Source organism: Ambystoma mexicanum, chromosome 2p, assembly GCF_040938575.1.
Source record: "Ambystoma mexicanum isolate Mex_15411 chromosome 2p, UKY_AmexF1_1, whole genome shotgun sequence".
Classification (NCBI taxonomy): domain Eukaryota; kingdom Metazoa; phylum Chordata; class Amphibia; order Caudata; family Ambystomatidae; genus Ambystoma; species Ambystoma mexicanum.
The window spans coordinates 1,159,444,179-1,159,461,261 of NC_090923.1; the positions used below are offsets into that span (position 1 = coordinate 1,159,444,179).

At 46.6% G+C, this 17,083-nt stretch overlaps 1 protein-coding gene across 8 annotated transcripts in view; it reads left to right on the forward strand.

Moving 5' to 3' along the window:
* The window catches only part of IKBKG (inhibitor of nuclear factor kappa B kinase regulatory subunit gamma), a 1,113,418-nt gene that overhangs the window by 400,126 nt on the left and 696,209 nt on the right, over positions 1–17,083 (forward strand). For 2 of the 8 annotated variants that reach the window (XM_069645287.1, XM_069645289.1), the window contains 2 exons: positions 3,365–3,478; positions 4,928–5,119. In XM_069645287.1, the coding sequence (XP_069501388.1) occupies positions 3,365–3,478; positions 4,928–5,119 (306 nt within the window). Of the gene's footprint in view, positions 1–3,364; positions 3,479–4,924; positions 5,120–17,083 lie in introns of all 8 variants that reach the window. The other 6 variants (XM_069645286.1, XM_069645288.1, XM_069645292.1 and 3 more) reach the window with 3 other exon arrangements.

Here is a 17,083-nt window from a genome sequence, read left to right on the forward strand (position 1 = left end):
GTTAAATATACGTCTCTTGTTAAAGAGACATCTTCTTTTTTCCATATCGGTTTCTTTCTACATTGCCTTTAGCCAAAGATGCCACACTACTCTTTGTAGCAGACAGTCCCATGTAGGCGGCTTTGGTAGGTGGTTTAGGGAGTTCCTCACGGGAAAGGGAGCCCTTGTCCCCAAAGAGGAAGCCACTCCCAGTACGGTCCCATTTGCCTCGACCCCTAGGGAGGGCCTTGCGGAGCGGGCTCACCTCCCTAGCCTCAGGGGGAGGCTCCCCCTTGGCGAGAAGGGACGAATACCGGTGATTCATCGCACCATGTAAAGAAAATCAAGAGATTGTTGGAGTTACAGCATGCTCCATACACAAAAATGTATCAACATTAATAATGGATAGAGAGGCAGAGATGCACAAAATCAAAGTAAAAGCCCATTTATAGTCTAGAGGTGACTGAACTTTAAACACTGTAATTTGACACATGGCGTGACTATAGTGCATGAGTTTGCCAGTTCCTCTAGGAGCATTGGAATACAAGACGGGATCGAACTTGATACTGGATAAATGCACAGCTTAAATTTCAGCCAGTTGCCCTAGACTACTGATGCCATGCCAAAATCTGCATCAGTCAGTTTGACCTACTCTATACATAGAGTTGTTTATACTCTTGGTAAAAAAAGTATTCTGTATAATGTTAATGGGCCCTTTTTATACTGAATGAACTGCCTGCCCCCACTCCCATCAGAAAGGTGAAGATACTTTCATGGCTGGTGGAAAAGGATGTAAGGCCACTGAGGCTGCAGTCCTAATCATGGTCCTCATTTGAAATGCAAATGAAAGTGACCGTGTGAGGGAGCCATATCCCCCCCCCCACACCCCACCAACAACAACAAAAAAGCAGCTAAAAGAACATTTGTTAACTTTCCAGGGCCACTCGGCAGTAACATGTCCAGCTGCTGCATTGTTGCCTATCTTCGACAGCAACAATTAAGGATGCAAACAAGAGTTTGGCAGTGTAACTGTAGCTTGATCCTGGCACACAGTGATGTACCAGGCTTTGCTCACGCTTGTAAGGGCTCTACAGCAGTGGTAGTGTAGAGGATTTGAAAAAAGGGGGCCATCCTGTCAGTTGTGTATGAACCTCTCCTTAAATACCTTTCAAGGTGTCCTGTTCTGTCTTCAAATGGCCTACACTTAAAATAATGTAGTAATAATAATATGAGCAGTTGTACAAAAGATAATTTTACATCTTAACCAAGGGCTGGAAACTGCAGTTGGAGGGAATAGTGACAAAAATTGAATCGATAGATGGGCAGAGTTACAGTGTAGGAGCCAATAGAACCATGCTTCATGCACCAAGAATTATTGTTATTAATAATTGGCAGAGTTGCACAAAATCAAAGTAAAAGAGCATGGGTCATCTGGGAGGGACGATCTTTATTCTTGTTGACCGATAGAGGTTGCAATGTAATTGTTGGAGGGATTTCATGTCTGACTTTAGCCAGTTCCACAGTCAGCATTTGTTGCCTAGAGGGATCAAACTGCATACTGACCAGAGGTACGAGTCAGCTCTGAACCCTTTCCCCTTGACTACCAACTTCTTGCCTAAATCGCCACATCTGGTTTTAAATACCTACTTTATACATTCTGCTTCTGCTCGGTGGGGGGCGGTGTGGAATAAGAAGCATCCAGTCTGAGCCCCTTTTCTTTACATATCGTCTAATGGTTGAAGCATAGTAGAAGACCTATTTTTTCTTGTTATTTATTTTTTTTTTTGCAGTTTGCAGTGATGGTATGGTCTTGGTGTTTTTTATTGGCCCAATCATCTACTGAATTATTATCATAATAACAGAGGGATTAAAAAAAATCTATAGTTCATGGGTAGGTTCAAACTTACAGCTTGTGGGGCTCCTTGCTTCCCAGGAGAGGGTTCTAAACCCTGCTCCTCAACAATGGTTATGATGTACGCCTGCAAGCTTATGTGCTTTAGAACTTTGCATCCGTGTGCATTCTGCATAGGTCATGCATGTGCAAGTATTTTGCCCTTCTGGAAAGAAAAAGAAACCCATTTTGACAAAATAATAGACTGCATCTCCTACATCTGAAGCAGCTGCGGATCATGGATATTTTGAGGCCAAAATAAGGGTGAGGTGTGTCGATAAAATTGTAATTTCGAGCCCTAAAAAAGTCATATGTCCAAATGTCTCCCTCTCAAATATAGTTTGTGGGGTATTTGTCTTTTTGGGCTTCACAACTGATAATTGTAGCCAGTTCTGAAGGCCTCAGCTGGAGTATTGTGTCCAGTTCCTGAGACCTTATCACCAGAAGGCTAATGACTGAATGGTACTCTGTCTTTGGACTTTGCCCAAACTAGTGAATTTTTTAAACCACATATTGTTAGTAGACCCATTCAAATGTATGCGTGCTTCTATTGAAGGAAAGGAGGCATTTGCAATGTACACAACCAATATGTTACAGATGCTAAACTGAATAAGGTCTGTACCTGAAACTGCAATTTCAGCCAAACATCTTCTAGAGTGAAAGGGTTCGGGCATAATACTATTGCTAAGAAGTGGGCATAATACTATTGCTAAGAGAGAACATTCAAGAATCTGTTTCCGAGAAAATATTTTCTGCACGCAAAGGGAATTGAATGCCTGGAAATCCTTCTACCAGAAGAGATGGAGAGGAAACAATGTAAATATTGAGCACTGGTGAGGGTAGGAATATTAAGCAAGGGAGATCATATTGGTAAATTAGCAGATTTGAAAAACCAGTTGGCCCTTCTGTGCTGTAAAATTATTTTAAGTATTGATTTGGCAATTTAACTTTTTTATTGCTGTGATGATTATTTTATTTAATCTGTAATGCCATATTGCTGGAGAGTATTGGTCATTATCGGCTGTTTGTGTTGCTTGTACTGTAAGACTGTTGGTGTTTTTGGCTTTGTGTTCCTGATCACCACCTACTATTGAAGATTGTTTATCAGCAATTAACTGGCTGTGTTACTTCTCTTTCTTCTATTGAGGATTATTTATCAGTCACTGTTGGAATGTGTTCCTTCTCCGTCCATGCTGGTTAAATGGTGGTTCAACATTGATGGATGTTTTAAAAGTTTTTCTTTCTGCTGTTGGGTTTCAAATATTAGAGACTGGTTTCTTATGTCATTTTCTGGCCTACTACTGAGGTTTTGTGAGCAGTGATCAACTAGATCCCTAGTATGCATCATTTTGCACTTTTTGGTATTGGATAGATGTGTTACTTGGCGTTATATAGATAAGGTGTCTTAACAGATGATTGTCTGGCTTTGTTGCTTGTCTCTTCATGCTTTTGAGGATTGCTGATATGTGATTGGCTCGTTGTGCCTGCATACAGGAAGATCCCACTTCGGAGATGTCGCTGGCTTCCTATAACACTATCACTCCCAGCATGTTTGCGTGCACGAAGCTGCAGGGGACACATTTGGAATCCTTGACTGGAGGGGCACAGGTGAGAGTGCTGAAGTATGACTGCTTACTTTGCCTATTTGAAAGCGTTATATCGGCAATACTGAAAAAATAATTCCTTAGCTTATAAACTGGCACGTTGGCAGTTTACAGAACATGATCATATACTGATCGTGCAACACAAAAAAATAGAAAATTCTCTGAGAATAGACAGTCTTAGTAAACTTTTTGAATAAACAAGTCTACCTCAGATAATAATTTTTTCATATTCTGGTTTTTTGTATCTAATTAGTTTGTATCCACATTTCTTTGTATCCACTGTCTTGTATCCAATTGTTGTGTTTGAATAATTTAATTTTCAAGCTCTGTTCAATTCACTGTTTCTGTGTTTGACTAATTTATTTTCAAGCCTATGTATAATTCATTGCATTTGTTTTTTGAAATCTTTGTAAATTTTGTATATATTTAATTCATTAAAAAATGGTCAATATTTTTCCAGCTGTACTTCTGGAAATTTTCCTACTTGTGACTCTTATATGAGCACATAAACATTTTTTGGCAAACATAAGTAAAAATAGGACATTAATTTCTATGTCTAAACTATAGTGTGGATTGCTCCTTTTAGTTTGTTCTGCATTTTGCCCCAAATCCACACTCAACACTTCAGGGGCTACCCTACCCTTTCGTACAACGAAGTATGAATGCTTAGCCTGTCTCTAGCTGGAAGGCCCCTTTTCCTGTCAGTGGTATCTGGAAAGAAGAGGGGTTAGGATCTGCTTGCACTATGTAAGCCATAGCGGCTTAAAACAAGTAAAAGGTTTGAATGGTACAGCAGTGTCTCGTCCACCTCGAACTATGCAGACCCTTGTCGGGTATTGCTTGCTTCCTGAGGTGCAGCCATGTGGGACTGTCACAGTGAATGTGAACTTGGTCCAGGATACGCAAACTGTAGAGGTGCTGGCACTTATTCTGACGGGCCCTTGAAGCTCTTGCAACCCCTGCCTCCCTTTGCAAACAGTGCTGTATGGCATGGGAAAGATACACCCAGTATGAGGAAAGCTCCCACCTTCTGCATTTGCCAAACAGGATGTGTGATATAGGGGATGGTGCACTAGCTCTTGTTATATGTGGGGGGAGGCAAGAGAACAGCCCATATCTCCTGCATTCTCTGTTTCTCTGGGCAGGACTGTTATATAATATAGTAGAAGGGCTTACTCTGGGTGACCCTTGCCACCTGTATCCATCAGAAAGCGGTTCGGGGAATATTACACCAGCACTTTATGTTGGGGATTGACTTCTTAAAATCACAGAATCTAATTGCATGGTGTTATTTGGGCCTCTGATAGCATACTTTGTCTTTTCGCTCATTCTGAAAAACTGTTTTGGACTTGGACAAATGTACTTACATGTAAATTACACCGTTCTCCCTGTTTGAGAGTCCAACATACTCTACAAATCAAATGTAAACTTTCTCTCTCCCTACTATAAGCAGACTTCAGAGGGCGAGACAGAGTTCATTCGATTGTTGAAGGGGCGAAAAGAGCAGCTGGAAGAAAATGTGAAGCATCTTCAAGAAAATAATCAAAGACTTGAGCAAGAAAAAAATGATTTGCTGACTGCAAACCAAGAACTTCAGAGCAAACTGCCCCAAGGTCCTCTGGCAGAGCATGATCCAGTACTGAAGGTAAGATGTGTTGGAGCTCACTGTATAACAAGAACCTAATGTGGACAATGAGGGTCATCTTAAGGTACATGTCTCAAGAGTTGCAATAAGATGCATTGGGTCGCAAGAAAGCAAACGTCAGGGTTTTAGGTGGAGAAACTATGGTTCAAGGTCCTCCTCAACAAGCATGTGCAAGCAGTCATGTGGTGTTGGGTGTTAGTACAAGCCAAGAAGCTTAGGTTAGATGGTCCAGTCTTAATGCTCAAATCTGGAATCAAGATAACAAGAGCTGTACCTGCTGACTTCATACTGAGACATTAAGATAGGGTGCCCCTGACATACGTACTTTTTTTTTTTTTTACTTTGCATTTATTAAACTTTGCATTTATTACATTTTTTAACAAAAGTAACAATTGTAATGCCACATATGTACAACAGTGTATGTTCCAATTTCATCCCTCTCCTGCTACCCCATCCCACACCTTCGCAATCCAACTTACACAACACAGGGTTACAGCGTTTGCTTCATTATATTTGCACTTGCTATGACAGTAGAGCAAGGATTCTGGGTGCTCCAAGTGTGAATTTGTTTAGGCTCTTTCATTTTCCTTTTGTTTCACCCCCCTCCCCCCGAGAGACCTCCTCCCTATGATATGGTTCGTCTTGCATTTTTTTCCACAAGACTGAGCCGGTCGGCTCTTTCGAGAGTTCTTACTGACAGATCATGGTCTGCTATCGCCCCATTTTGTTATAAACATATCCCAATCCATGTGGAACGCTTCCATTTTATCATTTACCATCGCCGCAAGTTTTTCCAAGATAAAAATGTCCCAGAGTTTGTTCAACCAGTCTGCTTTTGAGGGGATGGAGCTACTCTTCGATCTTTGCGCTATCACTACCCGCGCAGCTCTTACCATCGTTTCCCACATTCTTGGTAGCCGGCTTTCTTCTCTATCACTCTCTGTCACCCCCAGTGGCATTTGCAGAAGATCCATGGACAAGGCCATGCCCACCACCTCCTTCATCCAACTAAGGACCTTCTGCCCAGTACACCTGGATTTTGGGACAGGACCACCAAATGTGATAGGATGTGCCTAGCATTCCACATTCCCAGGGACAGAGGGGGGGACACCCCGGCAAACATTTTTGACATTTTCTGTGGGGCTAAGTACCAACCGTGTAACATTTTAAAGTTATGTTCCATTGTCGCCGTGAACAGATTCCCATGAAACATAATTTGATATACCTGATCCCAAGTCTCTTTAGCTAATTCCCTCCTGGTCTCCGCCTCCCAGAATTGCATAAAATATTGTGTCCCTTCCAAATTTGCTGTAACCATAGCTCTGTACATCTTGGCTACAATCCCTTTCCTGGAGGTGGCCTTGTTAATGACTCGTTTAAAGGCTGTTAATGGGCTAGAGAGTAGGTAAGATCTTGGGGTCTGTACATATGCCCTTTAACCGAAAGTAGTCGAGCACTGTAGTCGCCTCTTCCCCCAGCATTTTCCTTAAACCGTCCCTCCTGGAAGAGTTGCCACGCCCACTTAAGACCTCTGTCAGACCACATTTGGGAACTTTTAAAATCCCTTTTACCCAGATCAATAGGGGGTCCCCATAATGAACTCGAGAGGATGGCCAGGAGGAGAGGCCTTCATTACGACCATTGTTCTTCCACAATGACCATATTACCCCTGCACTGGATGTTCCCTGAGTCTCACTGGCACTGTTCCGATCAGGGACCACAGCAGTTCTCTCACTTTCTTGGGGTGGGAGTACATATCCTTCAGGTAGGACCAGAGTGTGCCCATGTCATCCCTCATGTGTTCTAGTGAAATACGCAATGGGATGCCTTGTACTACAAGAAGAAATGTGGAAGGGCAAATCCTCCAAAGTCTCTGGGGAGGGTCAAGGTGGTTCTTTTGACTCTGGGTTTTTCCTTTGCCATATAAATCGGGAGATCATGGAATTAAGTTTCCCAGAAAAGTGATCTGGGAGGTGTGTGGGGATCACTGTGAATAGATATAATAGGCGAGTGAGGACTGACATTTTGATTGAGCTCATCCTGCCATACCACAAAAGAGTTAGAGGGGCCCAGCGTGTACGGTCAGCATCCAGTTTAGTTGGGGCTGGGGTGAAGTTGCGTTCAATCAGGCGGGTCAGGTCTTGAGAGAGACATATCCCCAGATATTTAATTTCTTTATTTTTAAGCCTCATTCCTCTTAGTAATCCTTGGGCTATCTTGGGTGAGTGCTCTAGCTCTAGACTGTTGTTAAATATCAGGCTCGAGGAGGCCCCAAAGGTGGTAATTTGATCTAGTAGTCTTGGGAGGGAGTGTTGCACATCAGATAGGTAACATAGAATGTCTGCGAACAGCGATAGTTTAAACTCAACTTCACCAAACCGTATCCCTCTGATGTCCGAATTATTCCTAATCGCTATCACTAGAGGTTCCATGGTGAGTGCGTATAGGAGTGGGAAAAAGGGACAGCCCAGTCTAGTTCCTCTGTTTAAGTTAAAGGACTGTGATATTGTGCCATGAACTAGAACCTTGGCCTTCGGTCCCCTATATAGGGCCGAGATCCATCTACGAAAGTTGGGGCCGCACCCCATTTTCTCAAATACCTTCCCCATGTTGCCCCACTACACCCTGTCGAAAGCCTTTTCAGAGTCAATGGAGACAAGGAAGCCTTCCAAGTTCTGATCATGAGCCAGGTATATTAAATCAATTGTCTTCCGAACATTCTCGGCGCCCTGACGTCCAGCAATAAATCCGACCTGGTCTCCATGGACTAACCATAGCATAAGTGTCTCCAGGCTGATGCCCAAAGTCTTTGCAAAAATCTTTGTGTCCGTGTTTAATAGGGAGATTGGTCTATATGATTGCCATTGTGTCGGGTCCCGGCCTTCCTTTGGGAGTACTACTTTAAAGGACCCCAATAGGGAGTCAGGAAGAACGCCTGTTTCAAGTGTCTGGTTAAACAGTCTAGCCAGGAAGGGTGCCAAAGTAGAGCGGTATGTTTTGAAAAAAACAGATAGTGAAGCCATCCTCCCCTGGAGATGTTCCCGATTTCATCTTCACAGTCGAAAAGATTATTTGGTCAGCCGTGAATGGGCCATCCAGTATTGCTGCTTTTTCTAATGAGATGCTCGGCAGCGGGAGAGCATCAATGAATTTGTATATCTGGGTTCCATCCCCCTTGTATTCTAAGGTATAAAGGCTCTCATAGTATTTGCGGAACTCCTCCGCTATATGTTGGTCTCTATACACCATTTCTGAGCCTGCTTGGCGAATCAACCCTACTCTCTTGGGATTTCTCTGAGGCCGCAATTTCCAGGCTAGTATTTTATCTGCACGTTCCCCCTTCTCCATATACTTTTGCTTAAGAAATGCAAGCTTACTCTCTGTCTGACGCAGGAGAAGATCCCTCAAATGTGCTCTGTATTTTTGCACCTTTGCCAGCCTATCTGGGGTAATTTGTGATTTAAGCGTCCCCTTAGGTTTTAGCACGTCTATTTTACTCCTCTGATCCAGCTCCTCTTCTCTCTTTCCCTCTTCTTTTTAGCTCCCAATCAGATTCATTCCCCTCATATTGTGGCCTTGAATGCCACCCAGTCTGTCGTCAACCCTGCCTCACCGTTATCGTTGAACTGGAACAACTCTTTTATCGGTTTCAGCAAGCCCTGGGCCACCTCTCTATCTTTCCACAGCAAATCATTGCACATCCATCTCCCCTTTCTCTGCTCTGAAGTCCAATCGCCCAACTCCACACTGACCAAATCATGGTCCGACCACGAAACTGGTTCTAAGGTTGATTTCGACACTCTATGTATCAGGCCGGAGTCTAAGAGGACATCGTCTATCCTTGAATAAGTATCATGGACCTTTGAGTGAAATGTGAACAATGGTCCGTTTTTCCCTCTCGAGTCATAGCGTCTACCACCACCAGTTTGTTATTTATTTGACCAAAGCGCCGAGCCATGTTTCGTTGTGTGCTGGATCCCTTTGACGGGAATGCCCCCTTCCTATCCGTTGCCGGATCTAGAACCATATTAAAGACCGCCCCCTTCCCCCCATGAGCAGATAATCCTCCACAAATGTTTGTATCTTCCTTTTCACTTTTTCCCGATGCTGGTCATGTCCCTCATTTGGGCAGTAGATTGAGGCTAAGGACACCTTTTGTCCTTTTATCCATCCCTTAACCATGTGTAGCATCCCTCCGGGTCTCTAAGGGTGGAGAGCTCTGTGAAGCCCAGTGTGTTAGCAATAACAACAGCTACTCCTCTCTTTTTGGATTCGCATGCGGCATGGTATATATTTTCAATAACCCTCGCTTTCATGGCTGGTTCCTCCCCCCTCGTCCTATGGGTCTCTTGCAAAAACATAATGTTGAGCTTCAGGCAGTTACATTCTCGGATCGTTGGGGATATTTTCTCTGGGGAGTTAAGGCCTCTAACATTCTGAGAGCCTAGTGATATCCTGGTGTTCATCAGATTGGATCGCTGTCTCAATAGTTTTCTGAATGCAAACCAGAATGACTCATCCCTTGCTTTTCATGGTGTTTAGTTATCCCCCTGTGTTGCGTCGCACTTTGAATATTATTAACCCCCCTGCCCCACAAACAAACAACAAAAATGGAACTTTCCCCCTCCCTCCCTTTTGGTCGCTTCTGAGCTTCCGATGTGATATACGCCACCATTGGTCCATGCCATCAGTCTCCCCCCCTTCTCCAGGCCTAATTATTCCCTAAATGGCGTTCCATTGAGTCCCCCCCTCAATATGACAAATTTTACTTTGTGTGCTACACCTCCTCCTGCCCTCCCCGCACCTGCAAATGGTTTATTTTTTCTGGTCTCATAAACCTTTCACCCGTAGTCGGGCCTCCTGTACCTGTTAGCCGAGAATTCTTGGCGTCAGTCTTTGCTCCTTACCGCCTCACATTGTTTGTTCAATGACCAACCTGGTGTGCGGATAGTCCCGCTCAGGAGACACAAATAGGTTCCTCGTTTCACGTTTCAGGCTTGTTCTGGGGATGGCGGATTTAACTTCTTGAACTTGCGTATCCCCTAATTCGTCGCCTGTCGTTGGGTCTCTCAGTCTTTGGGTTCTTTCCCCCTATCTCTCCCACCTCCATGGACGCACCGTTCTGTGGTGACTTTCCCATTAGTTCTCGTGATACCTTGCCGATGTCTTCCGTTATCAAATTGTACTTGTGTCCCTCCTACTCTAAGTTCAGGGAGAAGGGGAATCCCCATCTATAGCGGGTGCCTTTTGTATTGAGCCATTTCATAAAGGGAGCACAGAGGCATTGCCTGGACAGGGTGAATGAAGATAAGTCTTGGTAGATGGTGACTCTGGATTCTCCCCATTCTATTGGACTCATCGGCCTGGCCTTTTGTAGGATTTTGGTTTTCTCTGGGTAGTAATGGAACCTCGCCAGTACAGAGCGTGGGCCTCCGGTTCCTCCACCCGCTCTGTGGGCTCCATCAATGGTGGGTTCCGTGGTTTCATCATTGAAAAGTTATTTGATGATTTTGTTGATTGCCTGGACAATGCCTCGTTGTGTTTCTTCTTTTTCGGGGATCACAAAGAATCAGATTGTTTTGGCGCTCCCGATTCTCAAAATCATCAATTTTTATGGCACATTCTTTCTCCCTCCTTTCTAGTTCTGAGATCTGCATGTCGAGTTGGGTTTCCAGGGCATCTACTGAGGACTGGTTGGCCTCTAGCCCCTGGAGTCGCTCATCCATATTGCCCACCTTCTTATCTACACCATCCAGTCTATGGGTAATGTCAGACCTGAAATCCTTGAGTTATTCCAGGATTGCCGCCATGTCCTTCCTTATTGACCTCACATCATCTGCCATGCCTGAGTCCACCAGGACCGACTGTTCTATCGCTGGCCTGGAGGTTGGGCTGAACTTGAATTTCTGGATCGGGGCCACCCAGCTCATGAATATGCAGGGGGGTTTGCTTCTTGGGTAGCCAGACACAGGTGGCTCTGGGGGGGGGGGGGGCGATTCTAGCTCTCTCACAGGCTTGCTCTTTTCTTAGGTACTCTGCTTGGATAGCTTAAATAAGCTAGGGGGGGGGGCGTGCCTCCCTGCGCCAAGGTCTCATGCTCAGATGCCGACACCAGTGCTATCACCATCTAGGGCTGCAAGGGTTGGCCGTTGCATCCCAGACCGGGTGTTCCTGGCCCTCCTCCGGGGGCTGAGTTATGCTGGAGTTTAGGGGGCACTCTGTGCCAGGCGCTCACAATACTAGGGGCTGCTGACCGCCCGGGTGCTACCTGGTGGTGGAGATGCCCTGCAAGGACCTCTTTGCTCGCCCCGGACTGTCCCCTGCGAACCGTGTGTTCCAGCTAGTGTGGATGGGGAGGACGATCCCTCCCTGCTGCACCTGTCATCTGAGGTTGCGCACTGCAGGGTGACGCCCCCCTTTCTCCCACTGCTCTTTGCCTGCCTGGCCTTTGACAGGGCGCAGGGCGCGGGTTATCTGGCCCTCGGATCCTTCTGTATTCAGCGGACTGGGGGATGTGGCAGTCACTGCTGTCATGAGTGCCTTCAGTCGCAAAGTGTACTCTCTCCCCACCGTTTACCTGACGTTTGTAGTCTCTGGTAGGGGTACGGCAAAAGCTGGTCCGTGGCTGTACCTCCAGGGGGGGTTTAGACGCTTCTTTGTGTTTCGCTGGAGGCTGCGCCGTATATTATTCACGGCCTCGCGTAGTTGACGTCTGGAGCCACGGGGCAGCTTAGGGATGTTGTTGCCTCAGCTTCCCACCGGTTTTTCTCTGATTCTCTCCCAGTCCGTCGTTTCACCCCCACGTTCTGCTTGATCTTAACTGGGTTGGGGGTGAAGGTGCAGCGCTCTTGGGGCTTATTGGGGGGGCTCTTCTCCCATTTATGCCCTGCTGGAGGGGAGCAACGCAGATGAGCTAACACATCACTGCACTCCCTGGTGGCCGATCACACAATTCTCTTTGTAGGCCCAGGGCGCTGTACCATAGACACAAAATTGTGGTCCTAAGATCTGAGCATAGTACCACTCGATGTTACAGATGAAATACTGTTACCGATTACTAGGTCACACAGTCTGGCTTTAGCACCTCCTAAATACAAACACAGAATATGTTCATTCTTTGTTTCTCTGTTTTCCCTGTTTTATTAAATCTAATCCATGGTAGTAACTCCTCTACTCTTGCTCTTTCAGCCCTACTCATTGGATGTCTGTTAGGACAGTTTCTCTCTTTCATGTGCATGGGAGGGAGATTGGCCCATAGATAGGCAACAAGGTTTCCAGGAAGCTTTCTCTGGCTCAACCAGAGGTAGACATGGCAACTCTTAGGATACAACCTGGTTGTTAAAAAAAACTATAAAATGCATTTATGATGCTTGTTAATCTTCTTAGAATCGCATGCTGTGCATGTAGTCCGACATCCAGTGGTAACCGCGGGAGTATTGCATCTTGTCTTTCGAGGATCGAAAGGGGACGTCGACATGGCCGTGCCTGTAACACTATCCATAACGTAACGTGACGTGTAGTGTACCCAAAATCCCTCGCACTTTGAGGTCCCTCCGATTGTTTTTTTCCGCCCAGCTGTCTGGTCGCCCTAATCTGGAGCTCTTAATAAGAGATTACGTTATTGTTGTATTTATCCACCTTTGGTCGTTTATTCCCTTTAAGTCACTTCAATGGTTGAATCCTGTGCACCAGCGAAGACTGCTCTGGAATTTCAACGCCCGTTGATCTGGCCGGCGCTGCTGACCACATGGCCGGGCCTTCTGGCCGGTTCGTACAGTAGGGAGGGTGGGGTTGAGGTGGTCATATTCTTTTCAAGTATGCCTTTCCTCTTTTCCTCTCTTTGTTCCCTGGGTTTTGTTATTGCTATATCTATCTTGCGCTATGGACAAGACTCCATTTAGATTTCATCTTTTGTGTAAGGCCAATATATCTGTGGAAAGACGAGCACCGTCGGTGCAATAATTGTCTGCCCCTCAACAACAACGAGGCGGCCTATACCGGCCTGTAAACTCCTGCGTCCAAAGACTATTAGGGAGTGCCGTCTGAAACTGTGGGCGGCCTACGGTATGTCGCATGACGAAAGTAATTCCCCCGCCGAGTGTGACGAAGGGACTAGCAATGACCAATGCTCTATTTCGGAAGCCATTGACCTAACGGCAGAGAGTTCTCGATCCACAGCGTCCGTCCCCGACCCCGATAGGTACGAGGCAAGTCATGCTATGGGGAAGAAACCCAGCAAAAGGGATGCACAAAGTTCCCACACCGAACACACAACCCAAGGTTCTGCTTCGGCGGCACAGTTTAAGCGTTCCAAAGCGCTGACGGACCCGTTGGATATTTCGAAGGGGTCCACGGATCTTTATGATCGGCAGCCTTCCCCGCAACTGCAGCAGCGGCATGCGACTGGACAATCCAGAGTAAAGAACGCTAGCACCAAAACACATGCGGCCGTCGAGATGCTGCAGGAGAAAGCGCTGACACTGCTTAAGGCCCCAGTGGCTCCGAAATCCACTGCGCAGCCCCCGGCCCACCGGCAAAACCCCCTACTACCCCAACATCAACGATAGTATCGCAAGGCTCACCTGGGCGGTTAGAAGTAAGGAACAGTCAAAGGAGACGTCAAAACAAAAGGAACGGCCTAGAGACTCGCCGAGAGACACGTCACAACGCCCAGAGCCTCGCAAGGACTATTCTGAGAGCCCTGTGCCTTTTATCCAATGCTTTAGGACCCAAATCTTGACGTTCTACAGAATAATTTATTCGAAATGACCCCTTTCCTCCCCTGGACGACTCCTGGTTCATCTTCATGGAACAGGGAGATGTTTGAGGGGTGTATGGACAGACTAGAGAAATCTGTCTCTTTCTCTGAGAAGTTTGCTCCCAAAACGCCTCGTGAGGACCTTCATTTTACACCTATTGCCAAGTTTCAGAGGACCTTTGACGATCCTCATGACGAATATACTTACAACCTTACTGATGACGATGTCCCTGTGGACACCTATGTACAAGATGATGCTCCCTTCGGGGACAATATTGATGATCCTGCGGATCCAATGGAGAATTGGGAATACAGCCGTCAGGTTGATTGTCAACTTTGGCCGTCCCCTCCTCCTACCCCAGACCCTGACGCCCTGGGTATGGATTTCCCCCCATCCACTCCAATCCGTCAAGCCTCACCTGTGGATGATCAGACGGCATTTAACGTCATCTTGAAAAAGACGGCTGAGCATTTTCAGATCGCCACACAGGAGTCTTTGCCGGATTTGGATTTTGTAGAAGATATACTGAAGGAAAAGCCTCCTGCCAACCAGGCCATTCCTTTGCTGAATTCTTTAAAGAGGAGACTGGCGCCTTCATTGTTGACACCAGCTCAAACCAGAGTGGTTAATCCCAGGGTAGAGAAGTTGTTTCGCCCTTCTCCTACCGACCCCGCTTACATCAAGGGCCATGCCACCCGGGATTCACTTGTAGTTACCACCACTAGAAAAAAGGCAGGTGTACCCCTGTCTACAGGTGAAGCACCCCCTGATAAAGAATCCAAGAGGTTGTATGCTCTGGGGAAGAGGGTTACGACTGCTGCTGCATTCTCCACCCGAATAGCCAATAATCCACTCTGTTCTCTAGCTATGCAGACGTCCAGTGGAACCTGCTACAAGAAGACCTTCAAGAGGAACCTGAACCAATGCGGGCTAAATTGCTCGCAATTGTCTCAGAAGGCAAGCAAGTGAATCAAAATGTTCTTAAGAACACTTTAGACACCGCTGAGACGGCGGGTAGAACCCTGGCTCAGGGTACCTTACTGAAGTGACAAGCCTGGTTACGGAACTCCTGAAACCCAGGCAGCCCTAATAAACAAACCGCTTGAAGAAACCAACTTGTTCGGCAAGGTCGTGGACGAAGCACTTCAGACAGCCAAGAAACAACATGAGACTCTCGTCCTTGCAACAGATTACCCAGAAGCCTTCACAACAGAGAGGGGGCGGCTCTCGTCGGTCCTTTCGTGGACAATCTCGCTCCCCTCAAAACCAGTATGGTTCGGGAAACAACTATTCTGGTCAAGAATCTAACACCGCCACCTCCCTCCACCTAAAGGACACTCTGAGGGTAGAGGCCGGAGCTCCACTCCCAGAGGCTCTCCGTCCACAGGTCAGAAATGACCCTCAGATCTGATCTCCTCCCATGCCACCCCGGTCGGTGTGCGTTTAACATCTTTCCTTCATGCATGGGAGGGGATAACGACAAACCAGTGGTTACTCAAAACGGTTGCCCACGGTTACTGCATAGAATTTTGCCGACCACCTCAATTCAGACTGCCAAAATCAAGACGCCCGACGCCGGAACACCTACGCATCCTACTGCAAGAGGTCGAGATCCTGCACCAAAAGGGCCCCATATAAGTTGTCCCTCTTTTACAGCTAAACAAGGGTATTTATTCACTGTACTTCCTTGTACCCAAAAAGGATCTCACCATGCCCCCTGTGCTAGACTCGCGCCCAGCGAAGAAATTTGTCAAACCTCAAAAATGTCATATGGTTACGTTGCAGGAAATAATCCCTCTGCTGAAACAGGGGGATTACATGACAACATTGGACATGAAAGATGCATACTTTCATATTTCAATGTTGCCCACGCACAGAAAATACCTGAGGTTCATGATAGAAGACAAACACTATCAGTTCAAAGTACTCCCCTTCGGCATTGCCTCAGCGCCAAGGGTGTTTATGAACGTACTGGCAGTGGCAGCAGCGAACCTGCGCAGAGAATCCGTCCCGGTTTACCCTTACCTCGATGACTGGCTCATAACAGGGGAGTCCTACAGAACATGCCTGTTGAACACTCAAATGACGATATACCTCTTATTCAGCCTGGGATTCTCCATCAACTAGAAGAAATCCATCTTAGACCCCAGTCAAGTAAAACAGTTTCTAGGGGCTCTAATTCGGACAGAAGACAGCCTCGTCTTCCCCTCCAACGAGAGGGTTCAGAACATGCTGTTTCAGATCCTTCAGTATGAAGCCAGTCGGGAGGTGACAGTACGCAAGGCCATGCGACTGTTAGGAATGATGGCGTCCTACATTTACTTAGTTCCTCATGCGCGTCTGCGCAACGGTCCCATGCAAGAGTGGCTCAACAGCCAGTGGTGTCAGGCCAGCGGACAATGGAAAGATCTGGTAGTTGTCTTGCCAGCCCTCGTTCTCTCTCTGTAGTGCTGGTCGAGGGAAAACCTCTTCAAGGGGAAAACCTTCACCACCCCCGCAGTAGAAGCCACTCTTAAGACAGACCCATCTCTCACAGGGTGGGAGGGGGCTCACCTGCTTCAGCAGACGGCGCACGGCGGGTGGTCCCCAGAAGTAGCATCCAACCACATAGATCTGTTGGAGCTATTAGCTGTATTCAAAGCACTGAAAGCCTTTCAGACACAGTTACAGGGAAAAACAGTCCTGATCCTGATGGACAGCACCACTGCCATGTACTACCTAAACAAGAAAGCAAGCAAGGGGGCACACACTCTCCAGGCCTATCCAAGCTGTCCCAGAACATTTAGAAATGGGCTCTCAAACACAGGATGTTCCTGTTGTCCCAACACGTTCCAGGGGAACTCAATCTTATGGCGGACGTGCTCAGCAGAGACTTCCCACTGCCCTTAGAGTATGAATGGCGACTACACGAAGACATTGTCTCCAATGTTTTCACGCTATGGGGCTTCCCAGAGATCGACTCGTTCGCAACTCTGGAGAACGCTCAATGCCAAGATTACGCCTCCAGGTACCCCCAGAACCGAGCCAAGGGGAACGGTCTCTGGATTGCATGGTCAGGGAAATTTGTTTACGCTGTCCCCCTCCCCCCCCGACTCCCCTACTAAACAAGATTGTGCACAAGATGCACCAGGAACCAGTCACCATGATATTGGTGCCCCCCATGTGGGCCCTCCAACCATGGTTCTCTCCTCTGATGGAGATGTCC